This window comes from Caretta caretta, chromosome 15, assembly GCF_965140235.1.
Source record: "Caretta caretta isolate rCarCar2 chromosome 15, rCarCar1.hap1, whole genome shotgun sequence".
Lineage (NCBI taxonomy): Eukaryota > Metazoa > Chordata > Testudines > Cheloniidae > Caretta > Caretta caretta.
Genome location: NC_134220.1, coordinates 636,164 through 654,736, shown reverse-complemented (window position 1 = coordinate 654,736; position 18,573 = coordinate 636,164). Strand labels below are relative to the sequence as shown.

At 52.4% G+C, this 18,573-nt stretch overlaps 1 protein-coding gene across 3 annotated transcripts in view; it reads right to left on the bottom strand.

The window, feature by feature from the left end:
• The window catches only part of CASTOR1 (cytosolic arginine sensor for mTORC1 subunit 1), a 44,003-nt gene extending 26,465 nt beyond the window's left edge, over positions 1 to 17,538 (bottom strand). The window contains exons 1-2 of one of the 3 annotated variants that reach the window (XM_048821296.2): positions 16,969 to 17,538; positions 14,903 to 14,973 (exon numbers count right to left, since the gene is read on the bottom strand). In XM_048821296.2, coding sequence (XP_048677253.1) covers positions 14,903 to 14,973; positions 16,969 to 17,081 — 184 coding nt within the window. In that variant the 5' untranslated portion in view covers positions 17,082 to 17,538. Of the gene's footprint in view, positions 1 to 6,071; positions 6,236 to 14,902; positions 14,974 to 16,048; positions 16,075 to 16,968 lie in introns of those variants that run through there. The other 2 variants (XM_048821297.2, XM_048821299.2) reach the window with 2 other exon arrangements.
• Between the last annotated feature and the right edge of the window lie 1,035 nt (positions 17,539 to 18,573).

Here is an 18,573-nt window from a genome sequence, read left to right as displayed (position 1 = left end):
CAGTTTAGTATCATCCGCAAATTTGCAGAGAGTGCAATCCACACCATCCTCCAGATCATTTATGAAGATATTGAACAAAACCAGCCCCAGGACCGACCCCTGGGGCACTCCACTTGACACCGGCTGCCAACTAGACATGGAGCCATTGATCACTACCCGTTGAGCCCGACAATCTAGCCAACTTTCTACTCACCTTATAGTGCATTCATCCAGCCCATACTTCTTTAACTTGCTGACAAGAATACTGTGGGAGACTGTGTCAAAAGCTTTGCTAAAGTCAAGATACAATACATCCACTGCTTTCCCTTTATCCACAGAACCAGTAATCTCATCATAGAAGGCGATTAGATTAGTCAGGCATGACCTTCCCTTGGTGAATCCATGCTGACTGTTCCTGATCACTTTCCTCTCATGTAAGTGCTTCAGGATTGATTCTTTGAGGACCTGCTCCATGATTTTTCCGGGGACTGAGGTGAGGCTGACTGGCCTGTAGTTCCCAGGATCCTCCTTCTTCCCTTTTTTAAAGATTGGCACTACATTAGCCTTTTTCCAGTCATCCGGGACTTCCCCCGTTCTCCACGAGTTTTCAAAGATAATGGCCAATGGCTCTGCAATCACAGCCGCCAATTCCTTTAGCACTCTCGGATGCAACTCGTCCGGCCCCATGGACTTGTGCACGTCCAGCTTTTCTAAATAGTCCCTAACCACCTCTTTCTCCATAGAGGGCTGGCCATCTATTCCCCATGTTGTGATGCCCAGCGCAGCATTCTGGGAGCTGACCTTGTTAGTGAAGACAGAGGCAAAAAAAGCATTGAGTACATTAGCTTTTTCCACATCCTCTGTCACTAGGTTGCCTCCTTCATTCATTAAGGGGCCCACACTTTCCTTGGCTTTCTTCTTGTTGCCAGCAAGATAACTTGCTGTTTGTCCTGCTTTCTTCGTATGAGGCACGAGCGCTCCCTTCTTGCGCTCTCCTGCTCGTGCTTCCTCCTGGTATCCCACTTACCTCAGGGCTTTGGTCTCTTTCCCCCGGTGAACCTAGTTTAAAGCCCTCCTCACCAGGTTAGCCAGCCTGCTTCCAAAGATGCTCTTCCCTCTCTTCATTAGGTGGAGCCCATCTCTGCCTAGCACTCTTCCTTCTTGGAACACCACCCCTGGTCAAAGAACCCAAAGCCTTCTCTCCAACACCACCTGCGTAGCCATTCGTTGACTTCCACGATTCGACGGTCTCTACCCTGGCCTTTTCCTTCCACGGGGAGGATGGACGAGAACACCACTTGCGCCTCAAACTCCTTTATCCTTCTTCCCAGAGCCACGTAGTCTGCAGTGATCCGCTCAAGGTCATTCTTGGCAGTATCATTGGTGCCCACATGGAGAAGCAGGAAGGGGCAGCGATCCGAGGACTTTTAAGAGTCTCGGCAGGCTCTCAGTCACATTGTGAATCCTACCTCCTGGAAAGCAGCAGACTTCTCAGTTTTCCCAGTTGGGACGGCAGATAGATGACTCAGTCCCCCTGAGGAGAGATTCCCCGACCACCACCACCCGCCTCCTTCTTTTGGGAGTGGTGTTCATGGAACCCCCATCCCTAGGACAGGGCATCTCATGCCTTCTAATCGGTGAAGTCTCCTTCTGCTTCCTTCCCTCAAATGTATCATCTAGTCCACTCTCCGCATTAGTACCTGTGGCGAGAACATGAAAACGGTTTCTCACCTGTACCTGCATTGCTGATACATGGATCCTCCCCTTTCTTCTTCTGGAGGTCACATGCTGCCAAATTTCTTCACCATTCTTCGGTCCCCAATGCACAGCCTGCTCTGATTTAACAACTGTTAAAGTGAAACTTAGCACCGAGACCTGCCTTACCTCAGGTGAGCACAGACCTCCATTAAGCCAGTCCTACATTCATCATTTGGACCAGTGCAGGCTTAGGGTGGCCACTCTCACCTTTCTGGAACACCAGACATTTTTGCAAGGCATGACGCCACACATACTGCATGCAAGATCACACCACCCAGAGGTGCCAATTGGAGGAGCACACCGTTTCACTCTCGCCAGCACGACCTTGTATGCAAGGTCACACTGGTGGGGGCAGAGCACACATTCACTAGGGTGTCCCCGGTTCGATTTGGTCTCAGTATCGGATAGGGGACAAGCCTCACAGAAGAACACCTTTCAGCTGATAACCAGATGAATGGCCTCTCCACGCAGACATGAGGATTTACAAAGACAAAGGAACCCTAAAATGTTTCTGACTATGGACCCCCTGGGGTAAGACAACAGTGCGTAACTGTGCAAGAGAAGAGAGCACAAGATTTTATCCATTACGAAGGAGATTCTGCCAGCAGGGGTGTCTCATGAAAGGTGGATCCCAGCTTTCTGGACTGGGCAAGCACTGTCAGAACCAAACCTTGGGTGACAGATACCTTAGGCCGGAAAATAACTTGATAAGTATAGGTGCTTTATGGTTTTCCTTTACCTGTAACCTTGTTTCCAAACTCTTATATCTGAATCAGTTAAATAAACTTCACTTTGGTTTTACTATAGACCTGTATGAGTGCCTATATGCTAAGGAGAGCGTGGAATGGAGGTGAAATCAGTGAACTGGCGTGCCTCCACGAAGACAGCCGATCAGCGTACATTGCAGGCATCCAGAAGGGACTAGGCACTCGAGTAACAAGGTACAGTATGCTAACTGCTAGCCCGCAGAGGGAAAGGGTGGGGCTCACAGAGCCCAGAGCAGAGAGCCCTGTGTTGCAAGCAGCTAATGGCTGGGGAGAGTTCCTCTCATGGGCACAGACAGGGCTCCCTCCTGCTGTAGTAGGGATTTACCCCAGACACCCCAGGTAATCCTGAAAGGTGCCAGAGAGAAAGAAAGCAGGTGAATGCATCGTGATACATGGCATGAGAGAAGCTAAAAGCTAGCTGTGTTCCCCAGGCAAAGCAGACAGTCGGTTCTTCAGTTATGATTTCCTCGTTAGCCTCTTTCATCACATACAGGAATTACTGGCATTTGTTTTGTAATAACATCTGGCATTTAAAAGCTCACCACAGTTTCTCTGCTATAATGTTACCTTGTATTTAAGGCTAGCTGTGTAGGAGGGTGTGATTGCAGAGTGATCTTTGATGCGATCTTTCCTGAGCCAGGTAACAAGCAAGGTAACTGACATCCTGGTTACTGATCCTGGGTAAGGAGCGGGGCTGTGGGTGCTGATTAACTCTTTGGACAGGTCTTCACATACAGTGCTGTGTCCTGTCCGCGTAGTTAATACGCCTCCCCGAGAGGGGGTGGCTAGGGCAACAGAACTCTCCTGTCAACAGAGTGCTCTCTCCACGGGGGGTTATGCCTTCACTATAACGATGTTGCTCAGGGTGTGGATTTTTCACACCCTGAGCAATGCAGTTATACTGATATAGGTCTGTAGGGCTACTAGCGAAGGCCAGGTCTACAACACTGGGCTCTAGTGACACTTCCCTCCTGCGGGTTACATAACCCACCCCAGCAGAGCTTGGGCATCCACTTCTAGCAGCTTTATCTCAAGCTTGTCCTTTATCTCAAGCGCCAGAGGTGTGTGTTTTGGTATTGAAGGTCCCAGGGTCAAACCCTGACAACCTAAACAAAAGGGTTGTTACAGCAACTTGGCCACACTGCACCTATGTGGCATTTGCTATTCCAGCTCCTTTTAAAGACGTAGCTCAGTGATACTGGGCAGGCTTTATCTACACTGAGACAATCCCCACTAGTAGAATTACTATGTAGCGATGTAGTTATGCCAGTCCTGTGACAGGTATGTGTCATACAGTGACTTCAGTACTTCACACCAGCAGGTCACCTGTGTAAACTGCAAGACATGAGCTCCCCTGATCCATAAACCTGGAAATCCTGGGCGCCCCATCATCTCAGGCATTGGCACCCTGACAGCAGGATTGTCTGGCTATGTAGACTCCCTCCTCAGGCCCTGCGCTACCAGCACTCCCAGCTACCTTCGAGACACCACTGACTTCCTGAGGAAACTTCAATCCATCGGTGATCTTCCAGAAAACTCCATCCTGGCCACTATGGATGTAGAAGCCCTCTACACCAATATTCCACACAAAGATGGACTGCAAGCCGTCAAGAACACTATCCCCGACAATGTCACGGCAAACCTGGTGGCTGAACTTTGTGACTTTGTCCTCACTCACAACTATTTCACACTTGGGGACAATGTATACCTTCAGGGGACAATGTATACTGCTGTGGGTACCCGCATGGCCCCACAGTATGCCAACATTTTTATGGCTGACTTAGAACAACGCTTCCTCAGCTCTCGTCCCCTAATGCCCCTACTCTACTTGCGCTATATTGATGACATCTTCATCTGGACCCATGGAAAAGAAGCCCTTGAGGAATTCCACCATGATTTCAACAATTTCCTTCCCACCATCAACCTCAGCCTGGTCCAGTCCACACAAGAGATCCACTTCCTGGACACTACTGTGCTAATAAACAATGGTCACATACACCACCCTATACCGGAAACCTACTAACCGCTATTCCTACCTACATGCCTCCAGCTTTCACCCTGACCACACCACACGATCCACTGTCTACAGCCAAGCTCTTCGATACAACCGCATTTGCTCCAACCCCTCAGACAGAGACAAACACCTACAAGATCTCTATCAAGCATTCTTACAATTACAATACCCACGTGCAGAAGTGAAGAAACAGATTGATAGAGCCAGAAGAGTTCCCAGAAGTCACCTACTACAGGACAGGCCTAACAAAGAAAATAACAGAACGCCACTAGCCGTCACCTTCAGCCCCCAACTAAAACCCCTCCAATGCATTATTAAGGATCTACAACCTATCCTGAAGGATGACCCAACACTCTCACAAATCTTGGGAGACAGGCCAGTCCTTGCCTACAGACAGCCCCCCAACCTGAAGCAAATACTCACCAGCAACCACATACCACACAACAGAACCACTAACCCAGGAACCTATCCTTGCAACAAAGCCCGTTGCCAACTGTGCCCACATATCTATTCAGGGGACACCATCATAGGGCCTAATCACATCAGCCACGCTATCAGAGGCTCGTTCACCTGCACATCCACCAATGTGATATATGCCATCATGTGCCAGCAATGCCCCTCTGCCATGTACATTGGTCAAACTGGACAGTCTCTACGTAAAAGAATCAGTGGACACAAATCAGATGTCAAGAATTATAACATTCATAAACCAGTCAGAGAACACTTCAATCTCTCTGGTCAGGCGATTACAGACATGAAAGTTGCGATATTACAACAGAAAAACTTCAAAACCAGACTCCAGCGAGAGACTGTTGAATTGGAATTCATTTGCAAATTGGATACAATTAACTTAGGTTACCTTGCATATTGACTTAGCCACTCCCAGTCTCTATTCAAGCCTATTTCCCCTTGTTTTTTCCTCCCCCCCCCCCCCCCCCGACGTTCTTGTTAAACCCTGGATTTGTGCTGGAAATGGCCCAACTTGATTATCATACACATTGTAAGGAGAGTGATCACTTTAGATAAGCTTCAGAGGAACAGCCGTGTTAGTCTGTATTCGCAAAAAGAAAAGGAGGACTTGTGGCACCTTAGAGACTAACCAATTTATTTGAGCATGAGCTTTCGTGAGCTACAGCTCACCAGCAGGACAGTGGGGTGGGAGGAGGTATTGTTTCATGGTCTCTGTGTATATAATGTCTTCTGCAGTTTCCACAGTATGCATCCGATGAAGTGAGCTGTAGCTCACGAAAGCTTATGCTCAAATTTTTCGTCTCTAAGGTGCCACAAGTACTCCTTTTCTTTTTGCGAATACAGACTAACACGGCTGCTACTCTGAAATCTGACCCCTGAGGGCAGCCACTGCTGTGATGACATCAGCATAGTTCTCCAATGGTGTGAATGTCTTTGCTGTAGACAGGGCCTAGGTTAAATAGATCACAAAATTCACAGAATCGTCAACAGGGCCAAGTGCTGTGGGAGCTTTAACTGAACATTTCTTGGCTGATCTTAAGCTTTGCAGCCTCCACACTACCAGTGCAGCATTTGACCTTTACCAGGCATTCTGCTTCTTGCCAACTCTCTTCACCGTGTCCGCATGTGCTGGCTTTACATCACCTCACCAAGGCGCTTTGCTCTGTTGAAGTTACAGCTCAGGAGGAAGAGGGAGCAATTCAGCAGGGTCCAGCATGCTGCTCTCAGATCTATTGTTCTACGTTTCCTGCCCTCCCCAGGGTTATTGTGTCCTATGTATAAACATGTATCAATGAACAATGCATTAAAACCAGCTTTTAACTGACTGGTTGTTACAGTACAACTCACAATAGAGACCTGGCTGTGAAGCTCTTTGTGTTCACAGCCCAAAATGATTTCACTGAATTACTTCCCACCCCCTGCCCTGAAGGGACAGATTCCAAATTGGCCTGAGCGACACAGGGCAGCTCTAAGGTGCCACAAGTCCTCCTTTTCTTTTTGCAAATACAGACTAACACGGCTGCTGCTCTGAAACAGGGCAGCTTGTAATGGATTAGAAGCTAAGTGACCACCCGACCCTCAGCTACCATAGAAGGACCAGTGCCACTGATAGATCCACCAGACCCAATCTAGTGCCATGCTGCAGCTGAAAGAAGCAGGGAACTTGAGTTCAGCTTCCAGGCCAGTGACCCTCCTGGGCCAGATCCAACAAGGTAAGACATTCATTTTAGTCTCTGCCAGCCTGTGCTGTCCTGCAACAGGAAGATGCAGGAGTAGGAAGTCGGAAACAGACCCAGATTGGGAAGCACAAATCAGAGGCCTCGTTCTCCAAGCATACATGCACACCAGGTGCAGGAAAGGGCTAGGTTAGCTTTAGGCTGCATCATGCATGTACCTGGCGAGAGTTGTGCAGATATATAGCACACACAATTCCAGTGATACGGTCCCTTCCCAACTCCTCTGACAAGCACTGAGTGAGAGGTAGAAATCTATATATAGGAATGAATTCCCTTCTGCCGCCACCATTTTTTGGAGTGGGAGACAAGGGAACCCTACAAAAGTACACGAAAGGGAGTTGGATTCGTGCTTGCTCGTACAATATGCTAACCGAGAAGGAACGGAAGCTTCTCTTTCTGGAGCTAGTTTCACCAGCACAGAACCCATGTGTCGCAGACAGAGGGCCAGGGAAGGGCTCGGCGCTGCAGAACAACCCCATCAGGTTAGAGCAGTGGTTTTTAAACTTTTTTTTTGGCGACCCAGCTGAAGAAAATTGTTGATGCCTACTACCCAACAGAGCTGGAGAGGAAGGGTTTGGGGTATGGGAGGGGCTCAGAGCTGGGGCAGAGGGTTGTGGTACAGGGGGTCATAGGCGCTGACTCTGTGGGTGCTCTGGGGCTGGAGCACCCATGGGGAAAAATTAGTGTGTGCTCTGCACCCACCGGCAGCCAAGCTTCCCTCACCCCCTGCCCCACCACCTCCTCCCACTCCCCTGAGTGTGCTGCGTCCCTGCTCCTCCGCCCACCTCCCAGTGCCTCCAGCCCCGTGGCCACCAAACAGCTGTTTGGTAGCACGCTCCAGGAAGGAGGGGGAGGAGGCAGGGAAGAGGTGGGGCCGGGGCAGGGATTTGGGGAAGGAGTTGGAATAGGGGCAGGGACGGGGCGGGGCTGCATGGAAGGGGTGGAGTGGGGGCGGGGCTGGGGGTAGAGTGGGGGGTCGAGCACCCATGGAAAGGAGGGGAAGTCGGTGCCTATGGCAGGGGTGAGGGCTGCAGGGTGAGGCCAGGGATGAGGGACTTGGGGTGCAGGAGGGGGCTCCAGGTTTGGGGAGGCTCAGGGCTGGGAAAGAGGGTTGGGGTGTGGGAGGGGGTCAGGGCAGGGGGTGCAGGCTCTGGGGTGGGGCAAGGATGAGGGGTTTGGGGTGCAGGTGGGGCTCCAGGTTTGGGGGGGCTCAGGGCTGGGGCAGAGGATTGGGGCATGGGGTTACCTCAGGTGGCTCCAGGTCATCAGGGGTGCTAAGTCAGGCTTTCTGCCTGTCCTGCCACAACAGACCACGCTACGCCCCGGAAGTGGCCAGCAGCAGGTCCGGTTCCCAGGGGCTCTTGCCCACAGGCACCACCCCCCGAGCTCCCAATGGCCAGGAACTGGCCAATGGGAGTGCAGAGCCGGTGCCTGAGGCGGGGTAGCGTGCAGAGCTGGACCTGTTGCTGGCTGCTCCGCCCCGGCCTAGGAGCTGGTCCTGTTGCTGGCTGCTTCCAGGGTGCAGCGCGGTGTTAGAACAGGGAAGGACTAGCCTGCCTTAGCTGGGCAGAACCGCTGACAGGACTCTTAACAGCCCTGTTGGGTGCGCTGACCAGAGGCGCCACGACCCAGTGCCTTACATGCTGTGACCCAGTACTGGATCGCGACCTGCAGTTTGAAAACTACTGGGTTAGAGTAGGGACAGCCCTGTACTGAATGGCAAATTGATTGCAGTGCGGGAGGTCTAGGCTGGATATTAGGAAAAACTATTTCCCTAGGAGGGTGGTGAAGCACTGGGATGGGTCACTTAGGGAGGTGGTGGAATCTCCATCCTTAGAGGTTTTTAAGGTCAGGCTTGACAAAGCCCTGGCTGGGAGGATTTAATTCAAGGTTATCTCAAGTGCTTATATACGAATGCACAAAGCCTTGGAAACAAGCAGGGAGAACTGGAGGTCCTGGTGACGTCAAGGAATTATGACGTGATTGGAATAACAGAGACTTGGTGGGATAACTCACATGACTGGAGTACTGTCATGGATGGTTATAAACTGTTCAGGAAGGACAGGCAGGGCAGAAAAGGTGGGGGAGTAGCACTGTATGTAAGGGAGCAGTATGACTGCTCAGAGCTCCGGTACGAAACTGTAGAAAAACCTGAGTGTCTCTGGATTAAGTTTAGAAGTGTGTGCAACAAGAGTGATGTAGTGGTGGGAGTCTGCCATAGATCACCAGACCAGGGGGATGAGGTAGATGAGGCTTTCTTCCGGCAGCTCACGGAAGCTACTAGATCGCATGCCCTGATTCTCATGGGTGACTTTAATTTTCCTGATATCTGCTGGGAGAGCAATACAGCGGTGCATAGACAATCCAGGAAGTTTTTGGAAAGCGTAGAGGACAATTTCCTGGCGCAAGTGCTAGAGGAGCCAACTAGGGGGGGCGCTTTTCTTGACCTGCTGCTCACAAACCGGGTAGAATTAGTGGGGGAAGCAAAAGTGGATGGGAATCTGGGAGGCAGTGACCATGAGTTGGTTGAGTTCAGGATCCTGACGCAGGGAAGAAAGGTAAGCAGCAGGATACGGACCCTGGACTTCAGGAAAGCAGACTTTGACTCCCTCAGGGAACGGATGGCCAGGATCCCCTGGGGGACTAACATGAAGGGGAAAGGAGTCCAGGAGAGCTGGCTGTATTTCAAGGAATCCCTGTTGAGGTTACAGGGACAAACCATCCAGATGAGTCGAAAGAATAGTAAATATGGCAGGCGACCAGCTTGGCTTAATGGTGAAATCCTAGCGGATCTTAAACATAAAAAAGAAGCTTACAAGAAGTGGAAGGTTGGACATATGACCAGGGAAGAGTATAAAAATATTGCTCGGGCATGTAGGAATGATATCAGGAGGGCCAAATCACACCTGGAGCTGCAGCTAGCAAGAGATGTCAAGAGTAACAAGAAGGGTTTCTTCAGGTATGTTGGCAACAAGAAGAAAGCCAAGGAAAGTGTGGGCCCCTTACTGAATGAGGGAGGCAACCTAGTGACAGAGGATGTGGAAAAAGCTAATGTACTCAATGCTTTTTTTGCCTCTGTCTTCACTAACAAGGTCAGCTCCCAGACTGCTGCGCTGGGCATCGCAAAATGGGGAAGAGATGGCCAGCCCTCTGTGGAGATAGAGGTGGTTAGGGACTATTTAGAAAAGCTGGACGTGCACAAGTCTATGGGGCCGGACGAGTTGCATCCGAGAGTGCTGAAGGAATTGGCGGCTGTGATTGCAGAGGCATTGGCCATTATCTTTGAAAACTCGTGGCGAACGGGGGAAGTCCCGGATCATAGAATCATAGAATATAAGGGTTGGAAGGGACCCCAGAAGGTCATCTAGTCCAACCCCCTGCTCGAAGCAGGACCAATTCCCAGTTAAATCATCCCAGCCAGGGCTTTGTCAAGCCTGACCTTAAAAACCTCTAAGGAAGGAGATTCTACCACCTCCCTAGGTAACGCATTCCAGTGTTTCATCACCCTCTTAGTGAAAAAGTTTTTCCTAATATCCAATCTAAACCTCCCCCACTGCAGCTTGAGACCATTACTCCTCGTTCTGTCATCTGCTACCATTGAGAACAGTCTAGAGCCATCCTCTTTGGAACCCCCTTTCAGGTAGTTGAAAGCAGCTATCAAATCCCCCCTCATTCTTCTCTTCTGCAGGCTAAACAATCCCAGCTCCCTCAGCCTCTCCTCATAACTCATGTGTTCCAGACCCCTAATCATTTTTGTTGCCCTTCGCTGGACTCTCTCCAATTTATCCACATCCTTCTTGAAGTGTGGGGCCCAAAACTGGACACAGTACTCCAGATGAGGCCTCACCAATGTCGAATAGAGGGGGACGATCACGTCCCTCGATCTGCTCGCTATGCCCCTACTTATACATCCCAAAATGCCATTGGCCTTCTTGGCAACAAGGGACACTGCTGACTCATATCCAGCTTCTCGTCCACTGTCACCCCTAGGTCCTTTTCCGCAGAACTGCTGCCTAGCCATTCGGTCCCTAGTCTGTAGCTGTGCATTGGGTTCTTCCGTCCTAAGTGCAGGACCCTGCACTTATCCTTATTGAACCTCATCAGATTTCTTTTGGCCCAATCCTCCAATTTGTCTAGGTCCTTCTGTATCCTATCCCTCCCCTCCAGCGTATCTACCACTCCTCCCAGTTTAGTATCATCCGCAAATTTGCTGAGAGTGCAATCCACACCATCCTCCAGATCATTTATGAAGATATTGAACAAAACCAGCCCCAGGACCGACCCTTGGGGCACTCCACTTGATACCGGCTGCCAACTAGACATGGAGCCATTGATAACTACCCGTTGAGCCCGACAATCTAGCCTGCTTTCTACCCACTTTATAGTGCATTCTTCCAGCCCATACTTCCTTAACTTGCTGACAAGAATACTGTGGGAGACCGTGTCAAAAGCTTTGCTAAAGTCAAGAAACAATACATCCACTGCTTTCCCTTCATCCACAGAACCAGTAATCTCATCATAAAAGGCGATTAGATTAGTCAGGCATGACCTTCCCTTGGTGAATCCATGCTGGCTGTTCCTGATCACTTTCCTCTCATGCAAGTGCTTCAGGATTGATTCTTTGAGGACCTGCTCCATGATTTTTCCAGGGACTGAGGTGAGGCTGACTGGCCTGTAGTTCCCAGGATCCTCCTTCTTCCCTTTTTTAAAGATTGGCACTACATTAGCCTTTTTCCAGTCATCTCAGATGTTCTCGTCCATCCTCCCCATGGAAGGAAAAGGCCTAGGTAGGGACCGTCGAATCGTGGAAGTCAACGAATGGCTACGCAGGTGGTGTCGGAGAGAAGACTTTGGATTCTTTGACCATGGGATGGTGTTCCATGAAGGAGGAGTGCTGGGCAGAGATGGGCTCATTCTTACGAAGAGAGGGAAGAGCACCTTTGCCAGCAGGCTGGCTAACCTAGTGAGGAGGGCTTTAAACTAGGTTCACCGGGGGAAGGAGACCAAAGCCCTGAGGTAAGTGGGAAAGCGGGATACCAGGAGGAGTTGCATCCGAGAGTGCTGAAGGAATTGGCGGGATTGTTTAGCCTGCAGAAGAGAAGAATGAGGGGGGATTTGATAGCTGCTTTCAACTACCTGAAAGGGGATTCCAAAGAGGATGGCTCTAGACTGTTCTCAATGGTAGCAGATGACAGAACGAGGAGTAATGGTCTCAAGTTGCAGGGGGGGAGGTTTAGATTGGATATTAGGAAAAACTTTTTCCACTATGAGGGTGGTGAAACACTGAAATGCGTTACCTAGGAAGGTGATAGAATCTCCTTCCTTAGAGGTTTTTAAGGTCAGGCTTGACAAAGCCCTGGCTGGGATGATTTAACTGGGAATTGGTCCTGCTTCGAGCAGGGGGTTGGACTAGATGACCTCCTGAGGTCTCTTCCAACCCTGATCTTCTAGGAGTCTATGATTAAACCAAATGAGAGACTCCATGGATACAGCTTCAAACTGCACCTTGTTCATTTATTTTATGCAGCCTGTCTGGCATCAAAGGTACAGAACCACCACCATTTACTTTCAGATAGAACGGTTAGTACAAGGAAGAAGGTATTACCCCTAAATCTGTCATCTCTCTGCTTCATTGAAGACTCCCTGAACTCACCTCCTGCCTGCTAAATTCCCTCTTAGCCAGGGGTCGGCAACCTACGGCACGCGAGCCAATTTTTAATGGCACGCTGCTGTCTGCTGGACCCGGACAGACAGCAGCGTGCCACTAAAAATCCTGCCCGGCCCACTCTTTTCCGCCCACCCACTCTCCTTGCAGGGCAGGCAAGCTTCCCCCTCCCCCCGCCTCTTCCCCCAGCGTGCTGGGTTCCTGCCCCTCCTTCTCCCCCTCCCTGTGGCCGATCAGCTTTGCTACCAGCGGGAGAGGTAAAAGCGGAGCTGCAGTGCGCTCTCTGCTCCTGGGACCTTGGGGAAGGGGGTGGAATCAGGGCATATCCCCTCCAGCCCCCGCCGTGAGCCACTCTGGGCATGGGGGCTGGGAACACCCCCAGCCCTCTGCCCTGACCCCTGAACCCCCCAGCCCCCTACCCTCACCCCTGCACCCTCCTCACACATACCCAGCCCCCCCACACCCCATGCCCTGACTCTAGCACCCCCCACAGTCTCACCCCCACTGTGAGCACCAAATGGGAGCTCCTGCACCCCCCCCCCATTCCTACCTGCACCCCTCGCACCAAATGGGAGCTGCCCAGGTAAGTGCTCCACACCCAAACCTCCTGCCCCAACCCTGATCCCCTCCCTCATTCTAGCTCCTGGCCAGACCCTGCACCCCAACCTGCTCCTTCACCCCCAGCCCTGTGCACTCCCACCCCCATCTCAGTGCAGAGAGAGGAAGAGAACGGGCTAGAACCAGGGAGAAGGTAGGTACCCGCTCTGTGGGGACAGGGCCAGGACTCCAGACCGGCAGCGGGCTGAGTGGCTCAGCCCGCCGCTGGCCCCGGGGTCCCGGACGCCGGCCCCGCTGAGCCCCACCCCAGAGCCCACACCAACAACCGGAGCCCTCACCCCCCCATCTTCTGCCCCAGCCGAGCTCCCGTCCCACGCTCCGAACCCCTTGGCCCCACTCCCACCACATGAAATTTTGTTATGTGCACCAATATAGAGGTGATGTGTCACACGACACCTCCATATTGGTGCACATAACAAAATTCATTCTGCACATGGGCAAGAAAAATTAGAAGGAACACTGCTTCCCTGGCTTAATGCTACAGTTTTAAAGAAACAATACATACTCTTCCAGCCTTATCTATATTGTTTCATTATGCTGTAGGAATTTGGAATAGTAAGTAAGTCTTAGCAAAAGTCTACAAGCAGCAACAACTCAAGCAACCAGAGATTATTTTCACTCGAGTTCTGCTGTATGCCAGGGTGATGGATTCTTCCTAAAAGTGGAGGAGCAATGAAGCCCTCCCCACCCCCGTGAGGCCCTGCCCCCCCAGCCAAGCGGAAGCCAGAGCTGGGCCAGGAAGGACAGGCCCCTCCACCTGCCTGGGGTGGGAGGGTCTGGGAGCAGACCCTGGCAGTGTCCCTGTCCCCAGGGGTCCCCCGCCCAGGGCAGGGGGAGGTTCTGTGTCTCCCCACAGCTGCCTACATGGCTCTTACCCCAACCCGGCTCCAACTTCCGGTGTGGGCAGGGCCTCGGGGGCCAAAACACCACAGGCAGGCCATGGTAAGAGCCACCCGGGAGCTGTGAACCCTCTACCTGCCCTGCGTGGGGGGACCTAGGGAGCAGGGACATGAGCCAAGGGCTGCTCTCATGACCCCCACCGCAGGCAGGTGGAGGGTCCATGGCTCCCCACAGCTGCCTGGGCTGCTCTTATGCAGGCCAGGCACCAACTTCCAGCCTGGCTGTGGGGCAGGGCCTCGGGGGGAAGAGGAGGGGCAGGAGGCTGGGCCCATGGCAAAAAGTGGACAGGCCAGGCCTATCCCCCCCCCCCGTTCCGGCATCCCTGCTGTACACTGCACCCTCTGTAAAGCATTAAGTTGCCGCACCTTCTTGTCTACAGAAGTACGCTCGGCACGACCACCTCATAGCACGTCCCCGGCCCCTCCAGGCCAGCGGGCAAGGTCCCATGGTGAAGGTGACATCAGCAGCACCCCGCAGGCTGGGAAGGTGCTGAGCAGGAGCCACATCTCCAGAAGTAGAACCCCACCCGATGTGGAAAAGCCCCGCCCTCACATACCCAGGTGATGAGGGGCATTCACGCTCACTACACTAAAGCTGATTGATATTTGCATTTCCTCTTTAAATACCAAAGCGCACCTAGCAAGCAAAACGCTAACACGCCGTCATCCAGTATTAACACGTACAGACAGCTACCGGGCCCCCAATGCACATCGACATGAGCGTTCATAACATGGACCGAGGCAAACACATTATACTGACAGACCCGTACACTAAGCCCACAGCCAGCGACAGAAATGGGGCTCTACAGAAAAATCTGCCCCGCGTCCTGCAGTTGCCCTCTTATGTAGGGTTTTCAAAGCAGCAAAGAGAAACAATGGGCCTGAACATCATTTGAATGGCAATGAAACAGGAAGCATGCGAATGCCAGAGCTGGGGGAAAGCATTGTGTCTCCATGAATTACAGCCTTAGCATGAGAGAGTGATTACACCATACCTTTAAAGCCTTCTTCATCCAGCATAAGGGTGTAGTCCTCGGGAGTCTCTGTCAAGCTGAAGAATTTGCACCTACCAACACATAATTGCATGTAATGCGCACACTGAAAGATTCTGCAGTCCTGGTTCACTTGCCACAGGCCAAGCAATTCCTCTCAGGTGAGGATAATTAAGGTACTTTTCCATGGACCTGTATGCCTTGCCCACCATTTCCCTGCTGCAAACTGGAAGGAACCATCTATACTACACAGCAGTAGCCCAACAGGATTAGAAACATCGTGTTTCACAACAGCGCTTAGACAGGATCTCAGTTTCCTTCCATCCCATCAGGTTTAGTACTGCAAGATTACTGGCTTTGATAAAGATGCATCCAGTCTTTGAGGAGGGAGATCCAGGCTATAGCATGTCTTTATAAACCCCTCCTCATTATTATCTACAGCAGGACTTGGAAGCATTAGCACTGTTCTAGCAAGAATCAGGGTCAAACATGGCTGTAACTAACGTGACTTGACTGATCTCTGGCATACAGCAATGCCCACAGACAGCACCACATCCAAGGGCAGCTAGGATGCTTCGGTGGACTTGGGGTGAGAGGGAATGGTTTTAAAGAGCACACCTGAATTCAGAAGCATACTTCTCAGTGAAGAGAAGACAAGCAGCAGCAGAGTTAAGTGTTCTCATGAAGGGAGCCAGGGCTCTCTGAGCCTGGGGCAATTTCATTCACAGATACGCAACAGATGGACCTGGGTTTTGTAGGCATATCAGGACAGGGAAATTTCCCCAGCTGCTGAATCACAAGGAAGTTTGATGCAAGCCAGAGAAGCAACAAGCATGGCAGCAAACAGCTGCCCACTGCCAACATTCACTGGTGTTAGGAGTGAGCAATAGACCCAACTTGGAGTGAGCACAAAGCGGACTTATCCATGATTGTGTGTGAAAGTCTCAGGTAAGTGTGTCTGGCACGCACAGCCTACCAGCTTCCAAATAGGCTATGCATTTTTGCACTATTTACATCAGTACTCATTACGCGAAGTTCCAGAGCACCAGCCTGTGAACAAGAACGTGCAAAGAGCGATCGAGCACAAGAGTGTGCATAGTTGTAAAAGCACCTTGTATTAGGAGACCAAAAAAAGCTTCTCATACTCACACTTCTAACATGTGTGCCTACCCTGGGAATGTGGGAGAAAGAAAATGTCTGAAATTTCATAGTCTCCATCTTAAAGGAAGCCAGGACGCCCTTCACCCTGGCCCAGTTTCATCTTATCATAGAAGCAGCCTACCAAAGCAAGGAACTCCGCACATCCAGGCTGCTCGGCACTGCATCCCACCTCACCCTGCAAGCAAGGCAGCCATCCTCCTGTAAACTGCCCCAATCCAACCCACTATCGATGCCTGCCCATCTCAATCCTGGCCCCCATCTAGCTAACGCTCATCCACCTGGGATCCCGCAATTAGCTCGCTCCCATGAGCTCCCACCACAATCAGAAAGAGGGCACGGGGCACCCAGAGGGAGGATTGAGGGTCTCCATCTCGCCCCATGTCCTGACTCACTGGGGGCGCCCTGCTTGCCACCCCAAATTAACCAACCCCCCGACCCCTCTCCACGCCAGCATCTCCCCCTCGCCCTGAGCCCACCACGTGTGCCACAGACCAAGGGCTCTGACAGCCCCTCGCGCCCAGAGGCCTCTGCCCACGCCCAGGGACGCTGCCGCTTGGGAAGGGAGCGAGAGCCGAGCCTGGGGCACGGGCTCTCCATCAGCTGCCCCAGCCCGGCCGCCCCTGCAGCCCAGCGGCCCTCCGACCCCCGCGCAGGGCAGCGCAGCGCAGCGCAGCCCCCGGCCCTCCGACCCCCGCGCAGGGCAGCGCAGCGCAGCGCAGCCCCCGGCCCTCCGACCCCCGCGCAGGGCAGCGCAGCGCAGCGCAGCCCCCGGCCCTCCGACCCCCGCGCAGGGCAGCGCAGCGTAGCGCAGCCCCCGGCCCTCCGACCCCCGCGCAGGGCAGCGCAGCGTAGCGCAGCCCCCGGCCCTCCGACCCCCGCGCAGCGCAGCGCAGCCGCCGGCCCGGTACCTGCTGCGGCGGGGCAGGAGCAGCAGCTTGAGGAGCGGGTGGGTGTAGAGCCAGAGGCCGCGGCGGGCGAGGCTCAGCACCCGCACGCGGTGCTCCAGGATCTGCAGGTCCATGGCGGAGCCGCTCCGGAGCGGGCGCGGGGGAGGCGTCTCCGCGCGGCTATAAACGGGCCGCCCCGCCGGGAGGAGCCCGGGACCCGGATCCTCCCCCGACCCGGGGCCGCACCCAGCTGCGAGCCGCGGGACCGGCCGGGCTCCGGGTCCAGGGGGTCTGGGGCTGAGCCCGGGCGCTGGAAACTGGCGCCAGCCCGTCGGCCTCAGCCCAGCGCCGTAGCCAGCAGCCGCTCCCAAACGAGCGCCACGCCTGTTCCCAGCCCAGACCCGGACTCGGGGAGCCCGGAACCCGCCGCTTCCTAATGCCCGCCCGACGCAAACCCGACCGGCAGGCTCCCAGAGCCACTGCCCCGAGCCCCGCGCTCCTTCCTCTCCTGTTCCCTGCAGCCCGGCCGTCTGAGCCGGCCAGACAGGCGCAATAAAGTGTACTTTCAGCTTGCAGTTTCAACATGCCGGCGGCTGCAGTGGCTGAAGCTCAGCCATGGGGCTCTGAGGGACTGGAGAGCAGCCTCCTTTTCCCCTTTAAATGTGCAGTGTTATGCCTGCACCCTGGGCCGACTCCTGCTCTAACGGGCTCCACACAGATGACCAGATTTCAGAGTAACAGCCCTGTTAGTCTGTATTCGCAAAAAGAAAAGGAGGACTTGGGGCACCTTAGAGACTAACCAATTTATTTCAGCATGAGCTTTCGTGAGGTGAAGTGAGCTGTAGCTCAGGGAAGCTCATACTCAAATAAATTGGCTAGTCTCTAAGGTGCCACAAGTCCTCCTTTTCTTCTCACTTAAAAACTACTTGCTTACAAAATCAGAGATAAAATACAGACGTGTCACAGCCACGCGATTACTGAAAAATTGCTTGCTTTCTCATTTAACCATATCATTATAAAATAAATCAATGGGAATATAAATACTCTACTTACATTCCAGTGTACAGTCTATAGAGCAGTATAAACAAGTCATTGTATGAAATTTTAGTTTGTACTGACTTCGCTAATGCTTTTTATGTAGCCTGTTGTAAAACTAGGCAAATATCTAGATCACAGAAACATAGACTCTCAGGGTTGGAAGGGACCTCAGGAGGTCATCTAGTCCAACCCCCTGCTCAAAGCAGGACCAACACCCACTAAATCATCCCAGCCAGGGCTTTGTCAAGTTGGGCCTTAAAAACCACTAAGGATGGAGATTCCACCACATCCCTAGGTAACTCATTCCAGTTCTTCACCACCATCCTAGTGAAAATTTTTTTCCTAATATCCAATCTAAACTTCCCCCACTGCAACTTGAGACCATTAGTCCTTGTTCTGTCATCTGCTACCACTGAGAACAGTCTAGATCCATCCTCTTTGGAACCCCCTTTCAGGGAGCTGAAAGCAGCTATCAAATCCCCCCTCATTCTTCTCTTCCGCAGACTAAACAATCCCAGTTCCCTCAGCCTCTCCTCATAAGTCATGAGCTCCAGCCCCCTAATCATTTTTGTTGCCCTCCACTGGACA